General features: G+C 36.3%; 2 protein-coding genes across 2 annotated transcripts; both read left to right on the top strand.

Annotated features, from left to right (window-relative positions):
- The first annotated feature begins 1,374 nt into the window (after positions 1–1,374).
- On the top strand, positions 1,375–3,323 carry LOC132176175 (probable pectate lyase 5). The gene is made up of 4 exons (XM_059588308.1): positions 1,375–1,561; positions 1,661–2,404; positions 2,484–2,622; positions 2,724–3,323. Exons 1-4 carry the CDS (start codon positions 1,446–1,448, stop codon positions 2,943–2,945), a joined length of 1,221 nt encoding a protein of 406 aa, XP_059444291.1. The 5' UTR covers positions 1,375–1,445; the 3' UTR covers positions 2,946–3,323.
- Positions 3,324–16,357: 13,034 nt separating this feature from the next.
- On the top strand, positions 16,358–19,741 carry LOC132175895 (BTB/POZ and TAZ domain-containing protein 1). Its single transcript, XM_059587987.1, has 5 exons — positions 16,358–16,600; positions 16,730–16,863; positions 17,319–17,622; positions 17,860–18,176; positions 19,316–19,741. The coding sequence occupies exons 1-5, from the start codon at positions 16,457–16,459 to the stop codon at positions 19,491–19,493; spliced, it is 1,077 nt and encodes a 358-aa protein (XP_059443970.1). The 5' UTR covers positions 16,358–16,456; the 3' UTR covers positions 19,494–19,741.
- The last annotated feature ends 1,898 nt before the right edge of the window (positions 19,742–21,639 follow it).

The raw sequence follows: 21,639 nt of genomic DNA, 5'->3' as shown, positions 1-21,639 counted from the left end.
TACTATTTGTTGAAACGGTTTTTCTCGTGTCAAAGTATCAATCGAGTAACGCCAACAAAAGAGAAATGAATTAGTAAAATAATCTTGTCGGAACAAGCTTACGAGAGATAATTATGATGCTTAAGTCAAAAAAAAAAAAAAAAAGTTTAACGAGAAGAACGACAACGAAAAAAAAAATTGAGACTAGATAAAGGAGATCAACCCCGGTCCTTGTTACCTGTTGTGGGCTACTTTTCATGGAAGACTTTTTTATAAATGGCTATCATTTACGCGAACATTTTTATATAAAAATGTGAAATACACTATTACCGTATAATTAATGTCCTTCTATATCTTCCAATCTAATGTCTTAATTTCTCTTGCTCTGTCCTTGTCAATGCCAACGTGAAATGAAAGAGCAAGTAAAAGACATGTACTCATGTAGGATTACCTTAAATAACATCCTCTTTAAGAGCAATCTACTCCAACCGCTAGCTTAACTAGGTGAAGTAGATAGGACGCATGATGCAGAGGAAATTATAAGGATAATAAAACCAAATTATAATTGGTTGTCTTCAACATCGTCTTTGTCGGTGTTTTTATTACATATATAAAATCCGTGTATTCGACACTATGTTTAAATTAGACTTTCCGGACACCATGCAAAGCGTCGTTTTCACACTATTAGGATAAAGTTCGAGCTTTTGCACTCGGAGATGGACCTAAAAAATTGTTTGTACAAAAAAAAAAGTTGAATCTTAAACCCGATGCTTCGTAAAGCACCAAAATTAAGTGATTTACCACCCGGATTAACCTTAGGAAGTTTTTTTTAAAAAAATTAAAAGGGGTAGACCAAAACAACCATTAAGGGTTAAAGAATCAATTGTACACGGAACTTTTTTTCGTGAAAGTGGCATCTCTTCTTCTTTAATAAAGATGAGTATTTTTGGGTTCGCATTCACTGTTGAAAAATGGTGGAGTTTGATAAAAGGGGATTAAGGAGAGATCCCTGGAGAGTACTTTTATTATACTTTATTTACAAGTAAAATTAATTTGTACTGAAGTTTAATTAAGCACCCAGATTAGGGTTTAGATTTGAGTAGATGAAATGATTGTGTTTTTGGACTGATTGTAACTGTTGAATATTATGATCCAACCGAGAATTTTCCTTTTTGATTTTATTTTTTGACTGTATCTCTAGCTTGTAGGCTGTAGCCTACCATCATTCAGGGGCCTTGCTCTTGCTTAACTGCCAAAACTACCGAAATGGGAATCCTGTAAAACCAGAAATCACGTAGCACAATGGCCCCACATGTTTAGTTTAATCACGCCATTTAGCCCGCCTTTAATCTCTTTATATACATACACCCCCTCCCTCCATTCATATCACACACTTTCCCAACTCTCTCTCTCTCTCTCTCTATCTCTATCTCTCTCGCACACATTTCCTAGCAAAACACTAGGAAATGGCAAGCCCTTCAATGTTTCTGATCGCCACTTTCCTCTTCTGTCTTCTCCTCCCAACCCTCATTTCCTCTTCCCCTGTTCAAGACCCAGAGCTTGTTGTAGGAGAAGTACAAAGGTAAGAGGCTGCAATGGAAAATACTTGTTTGTGTAGTTAAATTTTACATGGTAATGTGTGAATTATTGTTAATGTGTCACATTTTTGGGTTTATGGCAGGAGCATCAATAATGCGTCGAGGAGGAATTTGGCTTATTTGTCGTGTGGGAGCGGAAACCCGATTGACGACTGCTGGCGGTGCGACCCCGATTGGGAGAAGAACCGCCAGCGGCTAGCTGATTGTGCAATTGGGTTTGGGAAGAACGCCATTGGTGGAAGGGATGGGAAGATTTACGTGGTGACAGACTCGAGCGACGATGACGCGGTGAACCCGAAGCCGGGGACTCTCCGATATGCTGTGGTCCAAGATGAGCCATTGTGGATCATATTTGCACGTGATATGGTGATCAAATTGAAGGAAGAGCTGATTATGAACTCTTTTAAGACCATTGATGGGAGGGGAGCTAGTGTGCATATTGCTGGTGGTCCATGCATTACTGTTCAGTTTGTGACCAACATTATAATTCATGGGCTTAACATACATGACTGCAAGCAAGGAGGGAATGCTCTTGTGAGGAGCTCCCCATCGCACTATGGGTGGAGGACCGTATCGGACGGTGATGGTGTGTCCATCTTTGGTGGTACACATGTTTGGGTGGACCATTGCTCCCTTTCAAACTGTGCTGATGGCCTGATTGATGCAATCCATGGCTCCTCTGCCATCACCATTTCAAACAATTACATGACTCACCATGATAAGGTCATGTTGTTGGGACATAGTGATTCCTACACTGAAGACAAGAACATGCAAGTCACCATCGCCTTCAATCACTTTGGAGAAGGCCTCGTCCAACGAATGCCAAGGTAAATATTTAATAGTAGACTATTATACAATTGAGATGACGTGACAGTAAAAATAAACGTTTAAATATGCATTATGCAGATGTAGGCATGGATATTTCCATGTGGTGAACAATGACTACACCCATTGGGAAATGTATGCCATTGGGGGGAGTGCTTCCCCAACCATCAATAGCCAAGGGAACAGATTTGCTGCACCAGATGAAAGATTCAGCAAAGAGGTGAAAATTGAAAACCCATTTATTATGCAAACTGGATGCTGAAGTATTTTCTTTGGAGAAATTAAATGCCCATAATGTCAAAATCTGTGAATTTTGTGCAGGTGACCAAACATGAGGATGCACCAGAAAGTGAATGGAGGAACTGGAATTGGAGGTCTGATGGAGACCTGTTACTAAATGGTGCTTTTTTCACACCATCAGGGGCAGGGGCTTCATCAAGCTATGCTAGGGCTTCTAGCCTAAGTGCAAGGCCATCTTCTCTTGTTGGGACAATTACAGTCACTTCGGGTGCACTTAATTGCAGAAAGGGTTCTCGTTGCTGATTGTCATTTCTCTCAAAACAACATTAATCATTGCAAGTGATTTTTGAAATGTTGTTGGAGGATAGAATCTATAGAAATTTGAGCAGAGATTGAAGGAGGGAATTAAGTAAAAGAAGAAAAAAAAAGGCACAAGGAGTCAAATCTCTAGATTTACTTTTCTTGGCTTTTTATTCCCTCTACATTTTCTCTTTTTATCCATTTATTTTCTACTTTTTTTTTCCTTTTTCTACTTTTGACCTGACTCTGTTGGTCACAAATGTACAACCTCGGCCTGTTTCTCTTAGAATCACTTGGGTATTCTGTTTGGGAGTCTCAATGATCTTAGGGAAAACCAAGCGCAGAAGTGTTGCAATATATATACTAAATTATCTTTTTATAGATTTTATTTTAATTTAAATCCCTCTCTCTCTCTCTCTCTCTCTCTCAAACACACACACACAAACACTTGCACACGCACAAAACCCAACATTCCTTGAACAAAGTCTCAGAATTAAAAAAAAAACAAAAAAACAAAAAAATAAACAATGGAGCTAAGAATATTGTAAGAAACAAATCGGACCAAAAAGACAAAGGAAAAGAGCAAATGCAATTGCAGACTACTCAACCAATCATATTAATTCAAGTGAATAGGAAAGTTCAACTACCACTATAACTGTTACCCAACTCGCTCAAACAAGAAATGACAATTTTCGTCCTTTTCTATTCTTCTACACTTTTTTTTTAATTGACGGGAAATGTCACTTCGTGTAATCACCAATGTCGGATAAATTTGGAATCCATGTAAAGCGTTTCTCTTTCGTCCACAACGAACATGACCCGAATAAATTGTTTGCATTTAAGAGAATTCGAACATTTTTTACCCTACAAAAATTACAAAAAAAGTAGTCCAAACAAAACCAAAAAGCACCAAATCTATTCTCCCTCCAAAAGAAAGAAGAGGGAAAATACAATAATCTCTCTCCCTAATCCTCTTAGGTTATCTTGTGGGGAGAGGGGCCACATTGGGGGAATACAATAGGAGCGAGGGAAATTAAAAAGGAGAAAGCACATGGATGCCTTGATTAGGATCTTCTTTTGATGGAGCCGTTTGGTGTGAGTGAAATTGGTTACAACTACATGTTTGACAATATTGCATATATCAAGATTCAAACATGTCCCTTTCTTGATTTATGAGTATGAAAGACTACTGGCTAGCCATTATGCTGCAAGGCACATGCACGTTCGAGTAGGGCACAATAAAAAAAGTATTCCTTTCATGGCCTAAACTGATCCATCCAGTTCCCAGTTTCCACATGGATGCCATCACCTCCGCATGTTTCCTTACTTTGTGCTTCAGAAATTGAGCACTCCACTCCATTTCCATCCGCATCTCAAGATTTTAGTTTGGCCGAGCTTGAGAATTGCCTGCAGCAAGATAAGATGGGTCCTCACTTTGCTCCAAGTTGATGTGCCTTATTGAAGAAGAAGTTTGAGCTCACATGCACGGGAATGCACGGGAAGAGGCGTGTTGGAATTCACCTTTTCTTATCAATTTAAGTTTTTGGATTACCTGATAATTTAACATGTTCCATATAATAGATCCGTTCACAAGGGTCATGTTAATGTTGTCGTTGTTAGGAAAAATTACACTTTAACCTCTCAAAGTTTGAGTTCATTTTTAATTTGACCTCCAATGTTTCAATTTTTACAATGCACCCCATCAAAGTTAAAATTTTCAATGTGGCCCATCTGTTAACCATGTATTTTAACAAATTATCCCATGTATTTTAACAAATTCAAAAGTGCTCTCAAGTCAAACCAAAATTATGAAAAAAAAAAAATGAGGGTGGGCAGCCACCCTCTTTGGCCACCTCCAATCCAGCCATTTGAGGGTGGGCAAGCCACCACCTTTGGCCACTTGAGGGTGGTTTTGGCAACCCCCCATGGGTCGTGGGGTGGCACGCCACCCTCAATCTGGCCAGATGGGGGTGGCCTACTCTAGCCACCCCCAATTTTTACTTTTTTTATTTTTCTATTTTTTTAGTTTTTTTTTTTTAAAAAAATAAAAATAAAATTGTAGAGGCAATTTAGTATTTTCTATTATTTCTATCAGAGAAGACGACTGTAGCTAACAGATGGACCACATTGAAAATTTTTGAAACTTTGATAGGGTGCATTGTAAAAATTGAAACATTGGAAGTTAAATTGAAAATAGGCACAAACTTTATGGAGTAAAGTTTATTTGACCCTAATAACTTAAATGAATGCTCTAGTTCGAGTAGGGCACAATAAAAAAAGTATCCCTTTCATGGCCTAAACTGATCCATCCAGTTCCCAGTTCCCACATGGATGCCATCACTCCGCATGTTTCCTTACTTGTGCTTCAGAAATTGGGCACTCCACTCCATTTCCTGAGAATTGCCTGCAGCAAGATAAGATGGGTCCTCACTTTGCTCCAAGTTGATGTGCCATTTTCATTTATTAAAGGAGAAATTTGAGCTCACATGCACGTGAAGAGTTTTGTTGGAATTCACCTCTTCTTATCAGTTTAAATTTTTAGAATAACTGATGATTTAACATGTTCCACGTAACCGATCCGTTCACGAGGCCATGTTAAGGTTGTCGTTGTTAATAACTTAAATGAATGCTCTAGCAAGTACAAAGAGGGTAACTAACCAAACAGGACACACAATAGTCCTTGCAGAATTCAATGTGCTTTAAATGGCATATGCTAATTTTTTGGGCCAGAATAAAGATGGAATAGGGATTGCATTAATGGGTGAAGAAAGTAGAAGAGACAATGCAAATGGTATTTAATGGCTCAACTCTTCTTTTTCTATTATTGATGATAAGGATAAAAATTAATGATGCTGTATCACTCTCAGTACTCTCAGAGGGAAATGGGACAATTTTTTCATGTCTGATAACTGGCCAAATAAGTGTTATTACCGCAAGCTAATCCATCAAATGGTTGTATTTTTGTATAAAAGAGGTAGAAAAGGATATATTCAAACATGTGGCAGACAATTAGTGGAAACAGACCTAATTGGAATACGACCAAGACCAAAGACACGATGCATGTGGGCACTTGTCCATAAAGCAGTGGCTCATGCTCACGCTCACCATAAAATTAACCACACCCGGACCCAATGCAACTTGAAGCTTAAGGCTTAAGCTAATTGATGAAAATTTAAATTTTTATACCCATGTGAAGAGTAAAGAGCGAAAATGCTTTAATTATTTCACCAATTATAAAAATTTGCATCAAAATATATAAGGAAGTTTTTTTATTACTTGTACCTTTAAGGCTTTAAAGGATTAGGATCCTTTATCATTTCAAAAAAAAATTGTAAATTTTCAAATTACGAAATTTAAGCCCTTTTTAGGCATCAAAATATTTAAAAAATGCCACCTATTAAAATGGTGGCATGATACAGTTGATTATTGAGTATATTTTCATCAGGTTCTTCTTCTATGTTGTAAAAAAGCTTTGAGCCAAAAATCGTTTTTTTTTTTTTTTTTTTGATTAAAAGGGTAGGTTGGGGAAACCAACCACATAAGAGGTGCCTAAACAGTGGGAACCGCTAGCGCTCCCTCAAGTTCGACTAAATCATAGCCTGACTCAGCCCCACCAGAGCATCAATGGAAATCCTACGTGGCTAATACTAATTAGGCATATATGAGGATTCTCCAGAGATTCGACCCCACACCCTAATGCACGCCCTGACCTCTTGGGAATTTTTTTGAGTCATTGAACCACTACCCTTGATGGTAAACAAAGAAAAAGTGTATGTACATAAGTCAAGAATTAATAAGCCTTTTGAAAGTGAAATTCTTTATGACCGCCTCCATATCATGCCATCGTTGTAATATATAAGTGGGCATTTTTCATGTAATTATATGCTGATGTTTATACTAAGAAGGGAGAGAAGAGAGTTGATAAGAATTTGTTGACCTTTTGGAATAATTAGAGGTTGGATTAATGTTAATTTGAAAAGGTTGTACCAACTTGAAGAATGAGCATTAATATAACATGTGGTCACCTACCCTATGCCTAAGGTCATCATGCATGCAACTCATGTCAAAGAGATCTACCAGAGATTGCGGAGAAGAATATGAAGACCATTGCCGACCCAGTTATGATGGTCTAACTTCACTTCGCACTGCCCTTCGTCTCCAAAACCTTTTAGGTCAATGTTCCCTCAACAAGCAGGAGAAGACTAATTTAATTTGGGTAGTCGGTAGCCGTCTTTCTAGAATGATTTATTCCACAATTTCACAAATAAATTCCTCTACCATGTATCAAGCTAACAAGTCCACAAAAGAAGAAAAAGAAAGTAACAAACCGTATATCGAATTACCTTAATTTATATCAAAATCGACAGACGTTTTTTCAAACTAAGTTAGTAGAAGTTTTTCTAATTCAGCTTGTATAATTGTCAATCTCTTAAGCATGTGATAAGCTGGCTTTTCTTTTATAGTTAGACCGCCAATAATTTTTTTTTTTTTTTGATTCATTTTATTTGATATTGACCTTTTCTGTTGGAAAAAAAGATTAAAAAAAAGATTCTAAGTTATTTATAATTCAATAATGGGATTGGCCCAAATCAGACACAATAGGATTAGGGTAAGGATTTAGTCTCTTAAGCTATTTAAACATATAATGTTCTATTGTAATAGACATATTATAATAATGAAAAACATATATTTATTGTATTTATTCCTATTGTGTGGACTAGTATAGTCATTTGTTTAGTTTTAGGCCCATAATGGGATAAGCCAAATTTTGTGGACATATGAAAAAGCTATTTACTCTCACCTTATATATAAGTAAAATTTGCCCATTAGACTTCGGGTGTGTTTGTAATTGCGATTTCAAAATAATAATTTGCGTTTTTTAAAATATATTGCAAAACTTAAGGCGTTTGGCATTGTGATTTAAAAAGCACATAATCTAAAATAGGAAGAAAAAAAATGCGATTTTTATAAGCAGACTAGGAGTACTTATTTGAAAAAACACAAATTCAAACAAAAATCACGATTTTACATAAAAAAATATTTTTTAACATGTTTTCCAAACGCCTTTGCGATTTTAAAAACACATTTTTAAAAATCGCACTTATTGAAACCGCAATCCCAAACAGACTCTTCATTGTGAAAATTATGGTTGAAAGTAATAGTCTCTACACACACAAAACACAGTTTTCTTCTATATGTTTGGGCATCTATAGGAAATTTGTGAGGCAAATATTGAAGGCATGTGATTGTTAAATTTATTTATACATGCTTTAGAGAAAGAACAGATCTATTATTGAAATATTCTAACAATATTTTCTTTCAAATGCGTCTTCTCTTATCTTTTGGTGGTGAGATTCTGCTAAAGCCAGTAAAACTCTAGTTCAACCCCTTATCTTTGTTATTTTAGTGAGACTCTGAATTAACGTAAGCATGACAGAAGTGCCATGGCATGTCATAACTTGCCGTAACGAGTCACTCCATAAACATCTTTTCCATGTTTAACCATGGTTAATAGGATGACTTGCTCCTTATATGTTCTGGATGACTAATAGGTGTGACAAGTCAATAAACATATTTTCCATGAAGAACGTACTATAATTACTAGAATTAAGGACAACCCATTATTAATTTTGTTTTTGGATGAATGAAAAAGACATGCCTTAATGTTTTTTGATACGAAAGAATACGACTCCAAATGTTTTTCCAAGAATTCTGCATCATATATGCAGTCTCTGCAGGCTATCAATGACTCCTTGTTTACACGCAACCTTGGTCGCACGACTGAGCCCAATTAGTCTCATTTTCATTTTTCATGAAGCATTAATATTTTCACACGTGGCCCATTTTCTACTTCTTTAATTTTCTTTGATTAATTCGTGAGGTACAATATTAATTATTTAACGATAGTTTAGGAGATAATTGTGGAAAAACAAATGAATATTGACCAAATTACTGATATAGGTGTTGCTTCTATCCCATTGGTTAATTAAGTTGACAAGTAACACTGCCAACCTTTTTCTTTTTCTTTTTTTTGTGCAATTGGGTAGGCAAAAGATATAGACTTATTAGTGATATAATAAGAAGAGATTTTGTCTTGTAGAAAATTGGGAAAAAAAACAAAAGATTGATTAACGCTTAACAAAGGACTCAAAGATGGGTTTTCAATCTCCTTGTGCTAAAGTGATTTGATATTGGGGGAGAGTTTTTGGAAGCCGGTGGTCGTCCTTCAACGGCTCCGATTCGGTTTCTACATTGTTGCCTTTACCGCAACGAACTCTTCACCGAGTTCTTTTGCAATTTGTAATCGCCTTGTGCGGCTCTAGAAAATGCCTGACTTGTGTGTCACTGCTTGCTATTTGATTCTTTTGGACTAGATCCAGAATTTGTTGATGTATTTGTATTGCATTTACCTTTTGGGCTTTGTTGTTGAGATGCCTACCCCTTTTGTAGTCAATTAGTCCTGTAACCCGCTTTCCCTTATTTGATTAAAAAAAAAAAAAAAAAACTCCAATTATTTTCTTCAGCAGTGTTGAAAATAAAATTTTCACATAAAACAAGCCAACCTTCCTCCAAAAAATTTCCTCATACTCATAAGTAACTTTTAAAATTATCATTTGATTAAAATTTAAAAATAATTTTAAAAACGACATTAAAATGTAAAAAAAAAAAATAATAATAATAATAATAATAATAGAGTGAGAATGTGTATAACATATATTACTCCCCACGGCTGCCCACATGATAGTTTGAGTTTTGGGCTAGTGCTTCACTGCTTTGCAAAGGAAATCTGGAAATGGGTGTTTGGCCATAATATGGCGTGGACTGATTGAGCCATAATTTGGGCCTTGAGGAACATGCATGGATATCAATTAATTATCACCCTCTGAAAGCATATTGGGCTTACACCCTTCCCTCGGCAAACAAGAGTACGGATTTTTATTTTAGGGTTTTAGATTGTGAGAAGAGAATGATTAACTTGGGCTTTCTGTATCCTCATCATGGACTTAGGGCTAGTGATCATGAGGCCTAGACTCTCGGTCCCTCAACAGTCAACACCCATCTAGCACGGTAGCTTGTCTGGGAAGTTTTCTCCTCAAGTGTCTTTAGTCTTTTTGGCGGTTAGACTATCAAACTTCAAACAGTGACACTTAACCCATCCCAACTACCAATCTATTATAAGTTACACATTCTATGTTAGCAGTTGGCATTAAAATGAACCAAAAATGCCGCACATGACCTGTAACGTGTCTTTTTTTATCTGAACTTTCCCAATTGTCCCGTTTTCTGAGGTTGCTTTGCGGTAATTTCTCTGTAATCAGCCAGTTATATTAATTCCAATTTATGAAGCATATCACATAAACTGAGGGCATTGACGCTAGACAGAATATTACCAAGGCACCATAGTTTATTTATTTGTTATAGTTTTGGGAAAATCGACGTACTTTATCAAACTAACACCCAATAGATAATATTCCCTTAAATTTTTAATTGCAATAATATCTCCCAAGTCTAGCAAAAAGACAAAATTGACCTAAAATTTTTTTCGATACGACAAAAATACTCAAATAAATTCAAATATATATAATTTTTTTTTTCTTGAATAAATTTGTTTCTTTATTATTATTTTTTAAAAAAATCACACCCTAAATTTTTATTTTTTATTTGTAAAATGTGTTTTATTTTTTATTTTATTTTATTAAGGCTATTTTCGTTATTAGAGACTAGAAAGGACATTGTCAATTGAGTAGTAGTTTGGGAGAGGTATGTGAATTTTCCCCTATAGTTTTAATATTGTAAGCCATTTTTTATATCAAAATACCACTTCTATAACTTCTATAAGATCTTAGCGCAAATCAAAACTTTTGTAACTTCCAATGAGGACTTGACAAATCAGCGTGTAATACCTTAAGTAAAAGAGAGCTGCTGCCATACGGTTGTGGCAGAAAACATGGGTTTTCTGCCCACCAATCACAACATGACACATCAACATTTTAAGAAAAATGCAAAAACTTAAAATGAGAACAAAACACCAAAACAAAAAAAAATGAGGACAAAAATGAGGAACCACCAGCCCCATCTGGGTGGCCGGCGCGGCCACCCCCACGCCACGGGGTCACGCCGCGCGGGTGGTGGGTGGCCGCCCCACCTGTCAGGGAATAGCGCTGCCGCCCCAAAGCACCTGGCCACCTCCGGTGGCTCGCACTACCACGGTGGCTCTGGGGGCACACACTCAGCCACGGTCCGCTGCACGCACACACCCAGTGGTCCGGGCGCGGGTTACCCCCCCCTGGCCATCTCGCTGCGGGCCACACCTGTGCCACCTGGTGGTCTTCTACCCCTGTGCCACCTGGTGGTGGTGGTCGGTGGCTACGGGCCACCCCTAAGGGGCGGAAGCGGAAGCGGCGTTTTCGGGGCGGCGGCTTCAGGCAGAGGTGGTGGCAGGTCAATGTGGTAGGAATAATATGGTGTTTTGTTCTCATTTTGAGTTTATGTGCTAAGCTGAGGTGTCAGCTTGTGAGCGGTGGGCAGAAAACCCTCCCTTTTTGCCTTGACCGAATTGAAATTATTCCCTAAGTAAAATAAACAAGATAAATGCTTTAGTCTAATAAAAACTTTACATTTTGCCCATAAAAGTACACGTGGTAAGATGTCACATCATTTTTATGTGGAGAGATAAAGACAAAAGAAAAAGAAGATAATAAGGCATCTTGACACATGGACTCTTATGGGCAAAATAGAGTTTTATTAAATTATAGCATATCTCAATAAACAAAAACACCAGATTTTTATATTCATATAACTCAGTTAAAAGTAAAAAACTTAAAAAATATATTTCTCACTTTTCCTATTCACGTAGTCAAACCTCCCGCCAGCCTCCGCCACTTTCACCCGTTAGCCCAGATGATGCCGGCCAGCCCACACAACGCTGGATAGCCGCGACGGTAATCTCTCTCTCTCTCTCTTTCTCTCTAGGGCAGAGCATATTGCAAAAAAAAAAAATAAATAAATAAAAAATTTTGATTGCCCAACAAGAAATATCTTTTGCCGCAACACAGAGCACAAGCTTGAAATTTTCAACAAAATCGCAGGCACCTCCGTGTCGAGGAGAAGAAGTAATAAATTCATTAACATAGAAAACAAACCAAAAGATAAACACAAAAGGCATAGAATTGTGTCCCCCAAAAAGGTAGCTTAATCGGTTGGGACCACACTTAATAAAGTGGAGGTCACTAGTTTGAATCTCCCTCCCCCCTTTTGTGCGGACATGTTAAAAAAAAAAAAAAGGCATAAAATTGTTTTTTGCAATGTGCTCTTCTCTCGGTGAGAGAGAGACTACTGGCGTAGAGGAATGTTGTGGTTGGCGTTGTATGGCCTGATTGGTCTCGTGTTCGGCGAAAGCTGACGGCAAGTTTCTACTTTTAACCCATATGAGGAATATGAATATAAAAATTTAGTGTTTTTATTTATTTTGCTTCACACTGATTTGTCAAGTTTTCATTTGAGGGCACAAAGGTATTCGTTTGTACCAAAACGTTATAGAAAATATTCTTATGATTTACATGAATGGGTTTTTTCTCTACTGCCGGTGCTCCCCCTATCTCTCTCTCACTGGCGGCAACGAACAGCGTCATATTTGACGAGGGCTGGCCGGTTGGGGTGGGTCGAGGAAAAATATGAAAGTTTATTTAGAAAAAATTTTGTTTTAGGTATTTTAGAAAAAAAAAAAAAAAAAATTAGGTATTTACGCTTATTTTTGTTATGGTGTTTCATGTTGATTTGTCGCTCTCTTATTGGAAGGCACAAATGCCTTAATTTGTGCCAAGACCTTATAAAAGTTATTTGCACATAGTAAACATTGATGTAATTGAGTCAATTGACCCATCACGTTATGAAATTTATTATTTACCATCTATTTTTGGATTCTCTTCATAGAATTTCGAAGCAAATTCGAGTAATTTTAGAAGTTATTCTTCTACCTATCTTGTGTCATTCCATGAATGATATGAGTTTTAAAATTATCATCTGATTAAAAATCAATAATAATCGATCATAAGCTTAATAATAATTTTAGAAATCATATCATTTTTAAAATAATACAAAAAATAACTTTTACATTACTTAACAACTTGAACCTCAAAAAGTAAGCAAAAAGCTATCTGGGTACACAAGATGCCAACTAATTTTTTGTTTTTTCAACTGTTGGACCGGTCTTAGATCCCACGGGCCAGAATGATGCAAAACAGTGAAAACACTCCCACTTGAATTATCATTATATATAATTGTCCAACTTTCTCCAACTGTGCCCAAAAACAAATCCGACCATACAAACCACGCCAATACTAGGTTTAATTTCTTTATTCGAGAACAAATCTCCACCAAACAAAACTTAAGAGAAAAAAATAATAATAATAATAATACTTAACTAAAATAAAAATAATAATAAAAAAAGGCCCGGCTCCAACGCGATTTGGAATATATTTAAAAAAAAAAAAAAAAAAAAAAAAAAAAACTTGGGTCGGAGGCACATGTACGGCACCAATGGCGTCAGCTTATTCACCTGGGTCAAACAGAATGGGTGGGACGTGTTAACAACTCATTGGTTGCGTTGGAGCCACATGGCAAAAGCTGGTCTACATGTCACCTGGTAGATATACAAGTGGGCAAGATCTTGTGTGTGGATGAGAACGAGTCACACGTCAGACTGAGTTAAGGCGCTTACGTTCCTTCTTCAAAGGCCGTTTATTATAAAGCCGGCCTTTACCCCTTGGGGACGGTGTCGTTTATCCCCCCACGTCAGATTCAAAAAGATCATCCATACTATGACAGATATTATTCTTAAATTTCACTTTCCAAGAAGGCAGCTGGTGTATATTGTAATTACCAATTACTGCTCCGCAAATGATGGGTGTCTCCCACGCGCACTTTGAGCCATCTCTGATTTTCTAAATCAAATATTTCCTTTTTTTAAGCAAATTTTTTATATTAATCGAAAAAAGATTAAGAGCATAAAATTCTTACGATCAAGTTTTATCTATAAAAATCTTACAATCAAATCTTATTTATAACTTTAATATTCGCTTACCCATATCTTATCTTCAAGTAAACTCAATATAATACATAGGTAGCTCATATTTTCGTCCCCAATGGGTAGCTCATATTTCCGTCCTCAAAGCTCAATCGGTAGTGAATCACGCATCATTAAGCGGAAGTCATTAGTTCGAATCCCTCTCATTTCCTTGTGTGGACATGCCAAAAAAAAAAAAAAAAAGCTCATATTTTCAACTTTTATTTTTTCGGCCATGGGAGTAAAACCCTCACACCGAAACTAATCATACTCGACCCAAAGGTCACGATAAAAACATTCACAAAACACAATAAAAAACCAGCAAACAGCTACAATAATCGGGGCGAGGGAGGCAAAGCGCACTGGCCGGCGCGTGGTGAACAAGATGGAGCCGTTTTGAGTCGATGGGCAGCTGAAGAGCCGCGGAGTACAATGGGCAGACACGTGGTTGAGCGAAACTAGTTGAAAAGAGTAGATCTAGATTTGAAAAATTAGATATAAACCCCAACTGATTCCGAGGAGGCAAAGAGCGGCGCAGCTCGATAAATGATAGACGGAGGCAACGCAGTATAAGCAAATAGATGGTTAGAGCAACTGGACTTGTCCAAAAAACCAAAAATAATAAACTGAAAAAAAAAAAGTAAAGAAATAAAGAAAAAACCAAAAAGGCGAGGGAGAGGAAAGAAGCGGGAGTAGAGGGGAGGGGAAAGGATGGGGAGCATCCCCACAAGTTTTTTTCTCTCTAGGTTTTCTCCTAGAGAGAAAAATCTAGGGCCGGCTCTATTATTATTAATTTATTATTTGGGTTATTTGAGTAAGAAAGAATACTCTAAATCAAATATTACTTCACGGAGTAATTCTATTTTTATTTTTTTAATCTCTAAATTAATTTTTATGCACTAAAAGTTATAAGAGACCACTTTTATTTGTTTCAAAGACACAGAAATTAATTAAAACTATAAAATTTTAAACACACTGAGACTCTTCTGATCATGGGTTCAAAAATTAAAAATTGATGTAGCAATTTATAATTAAAAAAATTGACAAGCTAATTTCTTACTTAATTATATTATAATTATGAATTGTCACATCAATTTATAAGCAACATCACTTTATAAGTAATTGTCACATCAATTTATAAGTAACGTCATAATAAAAATTATATATCAGCATCACTCATTTCTATTACAATTTACAATGAAGGGATACTAATACTATTCTCAATAATAATCTTCCATCAATGGGAGTCATTTTTATCATCAAAACATGTCATTGTTAAACATAATAGTGGAAGTTGATATTTTTAAAGCTTTTAAATAGTATTTATTTTTTTCTATTTAGACTTTGACTAAAACAATAAAAATAGACTGAAATTGAATAAGTATTAATTAGATTCATATTGTAATTACAAAAAGTATTAAATTTTTATTTTTATTTAAATCCAAATTGAAAAGGCTGTGAAGGCTTTTAGTTTTCTGATTCAAGATTGTAACTACAAGTCAATGCGAATTTTTTTTCTTTGTTGTTTTATTATTTGGAATAGTTTCTGGGATTAAATCTTTTCAAATGTTTAGATTAATTTTTTAAGAGAGTTATTATAATTAAATGTTCAAATTCAATAATATATTTTTAAAGATTTCAACATACAAATGAGTAGAATAATAAATAAGAAATTTTCAGATTTATTAAATATTGTGGAGATGATAAAAAAAATATTAAAATAAATGTTTTTCAAAATTTACTAATAATACTATACTACTATATTGGGGATAACTTCACTAAAAACTCATAAACTTTCACTCGATTTGACAAATCTCTCACCAAATTTTAAAATCTCTCAATTTAATCTCCTGAACTTTTAATTGCAATCAATTTGGACCCCTTCTGTCAGATTTTAAACGTTAAATAACGTTTATAGCCTTGACTTTTTTATAAAATTCTATTACCCTTAATTTCAAAACCTTTTTTTTATTAAAAAAAAATATCAGAGATATTTTGATTTTTTTTTTTTGTATTTCTAACTGCTAAATTTGACGGAGAGATTTAAATTGAGAGCAATTGAAAGTTCAAGAGACTAAATTAAGAGATTTTAAAATTTAAAAAGCTTATCAAATAAATAAAAATTCAGGAGTTTTTAGTGAAATTATCTCCGGTATATATTACACAAAGGTGAAAAAATTTCCAGTTTTATAATATATTTGTGTGTGGTGTCTCCTGTCTAGACTCCTACTCTTTACATAAAGGTGTGAAAAATTGACGCGGCCTGAAGGCGCGTGAGAGTGACGCCAAACGTTTTCCTTTTACTCTTTACATTCTTGGTTCGATTAATCCCCCCTGCTCTGTCTATAAAGCTGGGAGCCTGGGATCAACCACTATCTCCCACCTCGCATATCAAAGAACACGCCGTCTAGTATTCGTTTCTCTCTCTCTCTCTCTCTCTCTCTCACAGATGGAAGACAATCAAACTACGTCCTTTACCATTTCCGTCAACCTGTACGGTGACTCTTCAGCCACGGCCCGAGAACTTCCGGAGCCGGACATCCACATCATCACCTCCGGCGCACTGCGCATCCCGGCGCACGCTAGCGTCCTGGTATAGATTCCACCACGACCTCCTCTCATTTTTCAAAAATTTCTTTAATTGCTAATTAGCTTGATATCTTCTAAAAAGCTCTTGTAATTTAAATCTGACATTTCTTTCATTTTGTTTTGTTAATTGAAGGCTTTGGTGTCGCCGGTATTGGAGAATATAATAGACCGGCCACGTAAGCACCGGAGCTCCGAGAAAGTCATTTCGATACTTGGCGTTCCTTGCGACGCTGTCGTCGCGTTCGTTCGGTTCCTCTACTCCTCCAGGTTGGTCGGCTCGTTGCTTTCCGGCTTTTTCACGCCATACCAACTGTCAATACGATCCAGTGATACGGATGATGAGATTTCTAATGTTATATATATATCTTTCTAGAATTTTAGGCTATTTAGGAAAAATATTATTGAGATTTTGCTATATATCAAGATATTCAAAAATCCTAAGATATTCTATTTTGATATTATTTTATCAGTATTTATTATTAAATTTTAATAAGCCGGTCAATCAACATCATTTTAGAGAAATAAAAAATTTCTATAAAATTTTAATCAATAAATAATTCAAAATTTATGATATCAATCAATATTTGGACAAGGATCCTATTCCTCAATATTTATTTTTGATAATCCTTAAATACATATTTAATAATTAATATTTTTAAAAAAAAAAAATGAGACGTGGCTTTATTCTGAACTGTTAGATGACGAAACTACCCCTGATGCAGGTCCACCGAGGAGGAGATGGAGAGGTTCGGGATTCATCTACTGGCGCTGTCTCACGTATACGCGGTCCCACAACTGAAGCAGAGGTGCACGAAGGCTTTGGGTGAACGGCTGACGATCGGGAATGTGGTGGATGTGCTTCAGCTGGCGAGGATGTGTGACGCACCGGATCTCTACCTCAAGTGCTTGAAATTGGTCGCCGGCCATTTCAAGGCTGTGGAGAAGACTGAAGGGTGGAAGTTCTTGCAAGACTACGACCCTTGGCTTGAGCTACAGATCTTTCAATTCATGGATGAAGCTGAATCGGTAAATCATCCGAATTCTATATTAAACTTTTCAACTTTTCAATTACATAGTTCAAAAACGTTCATTAAAATTATGATATTTATATACCACTGATTTACCCATGATTCCATATGAAAAAGATAATGAGTATTTGAATAAACTAAATGAGATCAGGAGTTAATCAATTGGAGCTATTAACTTGAAATATTTGGAATCCCCATTAATTTTGATGATCAAATTTAATAATATTAATAACAGAGGAAAAAGAGATCAAGAAGGCACAAGGAAGAGCAGAGGCTGTATCTACAGCTAAGCGAGGCAATGGAGTGTTTGGAGCACATATGTACTGAAGGGTGTACAAGTGTTGGGCCGCATGACACTGAACCCAACAAGAAGAAGGGCCCCTGTAGCAAATTCTCCACGTGTCAAGGTCTCCAGCTCTTGATTCGGCACTTTGGTACGTGTAAGAAGAGAGTAAACGGAGGCTGCTTGAGGTGTAAGCGGATGTGGCAGCTTCTGAGATTGCACTCCTCAATCTGTGACCAATCTGATTCTTGCAGAGTTCCTCTTTGCAGGTAATTAATCCCTTCTTCAATCTAATGCCAATAGTATGATTCATATAACTCGTGGGTCAATATTTAGATTGTTAATTATTTATTTGTCAATGGATTTCAATGGTCAATTATTAAGATTGAGAAAGTATAGGCTTTGTAGAGGAAAAAAATAAAAATATATATTTGGACTATATCACCTGAAATAGTTCATGGGGTACACTTCTTTGGTAGTTTCTGGTTTGGTACCTTAAAAAGTGTTCTCTATGTGATATTTAAATTTCATCATGGAGGTAGGACGATTCCTGTTTATGAGATTGAAGTGACTCTAGTGGGAATGTAGGGTCGGCCTGTAGATTGCTTTGATTCTTCAATGCTTATCGCTTTGCTATTTCCCAATAGTTTAAGCTGTATGTTTTTTCAAAAAAATCTTTTAACCCGTGGGTAGCTGTTGCTCAAAACCTACGTCATTCCTGAAGATTCGATCCATCAATGTCACAGCTTGGCAATATCAAACTTTAATCGGGAGGAATAGGACATCAACCTGCCTTATAAGGCCAAGAAATGAGGTCCTACTCAACCACAGGGCAAGTGAACATTTTCACTTGGTTCAACTCCATAAGATTTGAAGAAAATGACTATAGAAATAATTGTAGAAAAGGAATTTCTATTTCTGATATATTTTCATCTACAAATCTGATGGTTAATTTATTTTACATGTAATATAAACAAAAATGCTAGAAAAATAGTAAGTAGCATTTCAAAAATGTAATCCATATTCATCTAGGGGCGTGATATGGCAGGAGTACAACCTAAATGCAGCTGGACTGTTCAAAGAGGATGAACTTAGTTACAGTGCCAGGCTATGCTAGCTATCGCAGAAGGGGTTAAAAAATTAAAAGTCCAACAAACGTCAAACTCATATGTCTTTTGATATTTAAAGAAGAGAATTCTCGACGGTTCCTTGGAACACGTATGGCGTTTGTACCCGTGCGTCGTTAAATATCGCGTCGTACACGTCATTTTCTAGTGCATTAATATGGACTTATGGTCCCGTTTGTCTTTGTCACGTTTTTTTTCCACTCAACGATTGGTATCGCATGGAATGCCCTGTCGTTTTCGATGGCTGGTTGTTGTGATTGACGTTATTGTTTTGGTGACAGGCAATTCAAGTTGAGAATGCAGCTGGACAAAAATAAAAATGACGCAAGGTGGAAATTACTGGTGAGGAAGGTGGTGTCAGCCAAAGCCATATCTTCCCTGTCGTTGCCCAAGAGGAAAAGGGAGGAACTACAATTTCAAGAGACCCACAATCATGGGATTAGAAGCTTCAGATTATAATTTGTACAAGATTAGGGCTATTATAAGTATCCTTGTCTCTTATTTCATTTATTGTGGTAGATTTTGTGTCATACTCGTAAAATGAAGGAGGTGCACCCGTTTTATGGTGCCTGTCCTGAATATATATGAAGCATAGTTTTGTGTCGGTATGTATACCAATAAGAGGTGGTAGGTGGAGTGGTTTCTTGTAATTTAAAATCTCTTCATTAATGCCAATGGAAGTGAAGTGCCTCATACTTTTTGCATCTTATGCTGTGTATTGCCTAATATTTAGTACGCTCCTTTTTGGGTAATACAAGATTGAAAATGGAGGTTTTGTTTTTTGTTTTTTTATGGTTGGGTCTCACTAATAAAATATTTTTTAATTAGTAAATTGCTTTTCTTTATACAACTAATGTAATATATTCTTATAAATTGATTGAAGTCCGTGCATAAATTATGTTAGTTTTTAAGTTGGTTTATTCCGTGTCCAAAACATGATTTTATGTTCATTGTGGCATGGGTTAGTTCTTGTACTTGGGTCTACATTATGGAAAGTCGATCATCAATTCTCCAAGAAGACAAGTATTGCAGTGCAGTTGATGTCTGGACACAGAGAACACATGTTCAGACATGAAGATGTCAAGGAGTATGTCATCTGCAATGTGCTTTGATGTCCAGACATGCCTAATTTCTAAAGACCGGTGTCCGAACATGATTAGTGATGTTCGGGCATAGGCTAGGTCAGGGAGTACATATTCCATAACTTGTTCGAACATGCCTAGGCCATAAAGGTATCACTAGAAGTGATGTCTTGACATGGAGGTCACATGTTCGGACATCATACAGGTCTGAGATTACATGTTCTCTAACATGTGCGTTGTTGTCCGAACATGAAGGCGTGTTTAGGCATGAAACTCTAATCATGTCCGGACATACATTTTACATGCCCGGGCGCCTCCATGTAGAACAAACATGATTTCTTCATTAAAAGGCATGTTTCTTCATTCATCAAGAGCTCTTATGCATGAATTTCAAGAACCACCATTGGAGTTCAAAGAGCATTTTCGGGTACCAAGTCTACCTCAGTGGCGGATCCATGTGGTACCTTGGGGGTGCCGTTGATTTAATTTTTTTTTTTTTTTTTTTTTTAACCCACGGCACCCTAAAAAAAAAAAAAAATTTACAATTTTAGCAACCCTTCGGCAGTCTCCCGCACGCCGCACCCCCAAGGATTTCTAATTTTTTTTTTTTTTTTTAACCCACGGCACCCTAAAAAAAAAATAAAAATTTACAATTTTACCTACCACTTTTCAGCACATATTTATGAACTTTTATAGATATTTTTTGTGATGCATATATTGTGTGAATTACCAAATTTTTAGGGTGAAAAAAATTTTTAGGACGCAAAAAAAATTTTAGCGGCACCCCCAATATTAAATAGCTGGCTCCGCCACTGGTCTACCTTGATTGTATTGATACGCAAGGTACTTAGGGTTGTGCGCCAAGGCAATTGCTTGCTTGAAGTGAAGTGTCTTGGACTAAATCAAACTAAGGTTCTGCTAAATCTTTAATCAACTACGAAAGTTTACCTGAGAAAGTAGAGAGGTCAATGAGAAACTCATCTGCGCACAAAGTCTTAGAACTACAAGATTGTTAAGTGTCTAATCTTCGTCAATAAAATTGTGTTGTTGAATAATTTGATGCTTTGAGTATATTCTGTTGTTTGATATGAGAAAGGAAATTTTTTTTTTTTTTGTGTGGGGGCGGTGTGGGGAATGGTTGGGAAGCTTGGGAATAAGGGGCCATGACCCCCTGTCTGGCGTCTGGGCCACTGTGTCTGTGTTGGTGTATATAATGCAATCAGCACATTCGTCATCACAAACATGCTTTTTTTTTGGTTAGGTAAGTAACGTTAACGTTTTCAACTTCCCCGGAAGCTAGCATGCTTGCTAATCCCAAGCAACATGTAACTTGTCGAATTCATCCTCTTATTATACCTGCCAAACTCAATTATCTATTCCTATTACTGTTAAGCTCGATCATTATGGTATATAAAAGAAAATAAATATACATAATACTCCCTTATCAATTAAATTTTTTTTTTTTTTGCGGACTATCCTTTCTTTTCTTTTCTTTTTTTTTTTTTTTTTTTTTTTTTTTTTTT

Source organism: Corylus avellana, chromosome ca3, assembly GCF_901000735.1.
Source record: "Corylus avellana chromosome ca3, CavTom2PMs-1.0".
NCBI lineage: Eukaryota > Viridiplantae > Streptophyta > Magnoliopsida > Fagales > Betulaceae > Corylus > Corylus avellana.
The sequence above is the reverse complement of the archived record's forward strand: the minus strand, read 5'-3'. Positions and strand labels throughout refer to the sequence as shown.

What these genes read in the sequence shown, in the direction of transcription:
- LOC132175895 (XM_059587987.1), top strand. Translation starts at nt 16,457, where the DNA reads ATGGAAGACAATCAAACTACGTCCTTTACCATTTCCGTCAACCTGTAC. An exon ending in CGGCGCACGCTAGCGTCCTG is followed by an intron (nt 16,601 to 16,729) that starts GTATAGATTCCA and finishes TGTTAATTGAAG; the next exon opens with GCTTTGGTGTCGCCGGTATT. An exon ending in TGCAGAGTTCCTCTTTGCAG is followed by an intron (nt 18,177 to 19,315) that starts GTAATTAATCCC and finishes TTTTGGTGACAG; the next exon opens with GCAATTCAAGTTGAGAATGC.
- LOC132176175 (XM_059588308.1), top strand. Translation starts at nt 1,446, where the DNA reads ATGGCAAGCCCTTCAATGTTTCTGATCGCCACTTTCCTCTTCTGTCTT. An exon ending in GTTGTAGGAGAAGTACAAAG is followed by an intron (nt 1,562 to 1,660) that starts GTAAGAGGCTGC and finishes GGTTTATGGCAG; the next exon opens with GAGCATCAATAATGCGTCGA. An exon ending in ATGAAAGATTCAGCAAAGAG is followed by an intron (nt 2,623 to 2,723) that starts GTGAAAATTGAA and finishes AATTTTGTGCAG; the next exon opens with GTGACCAAACATGAGGATGC.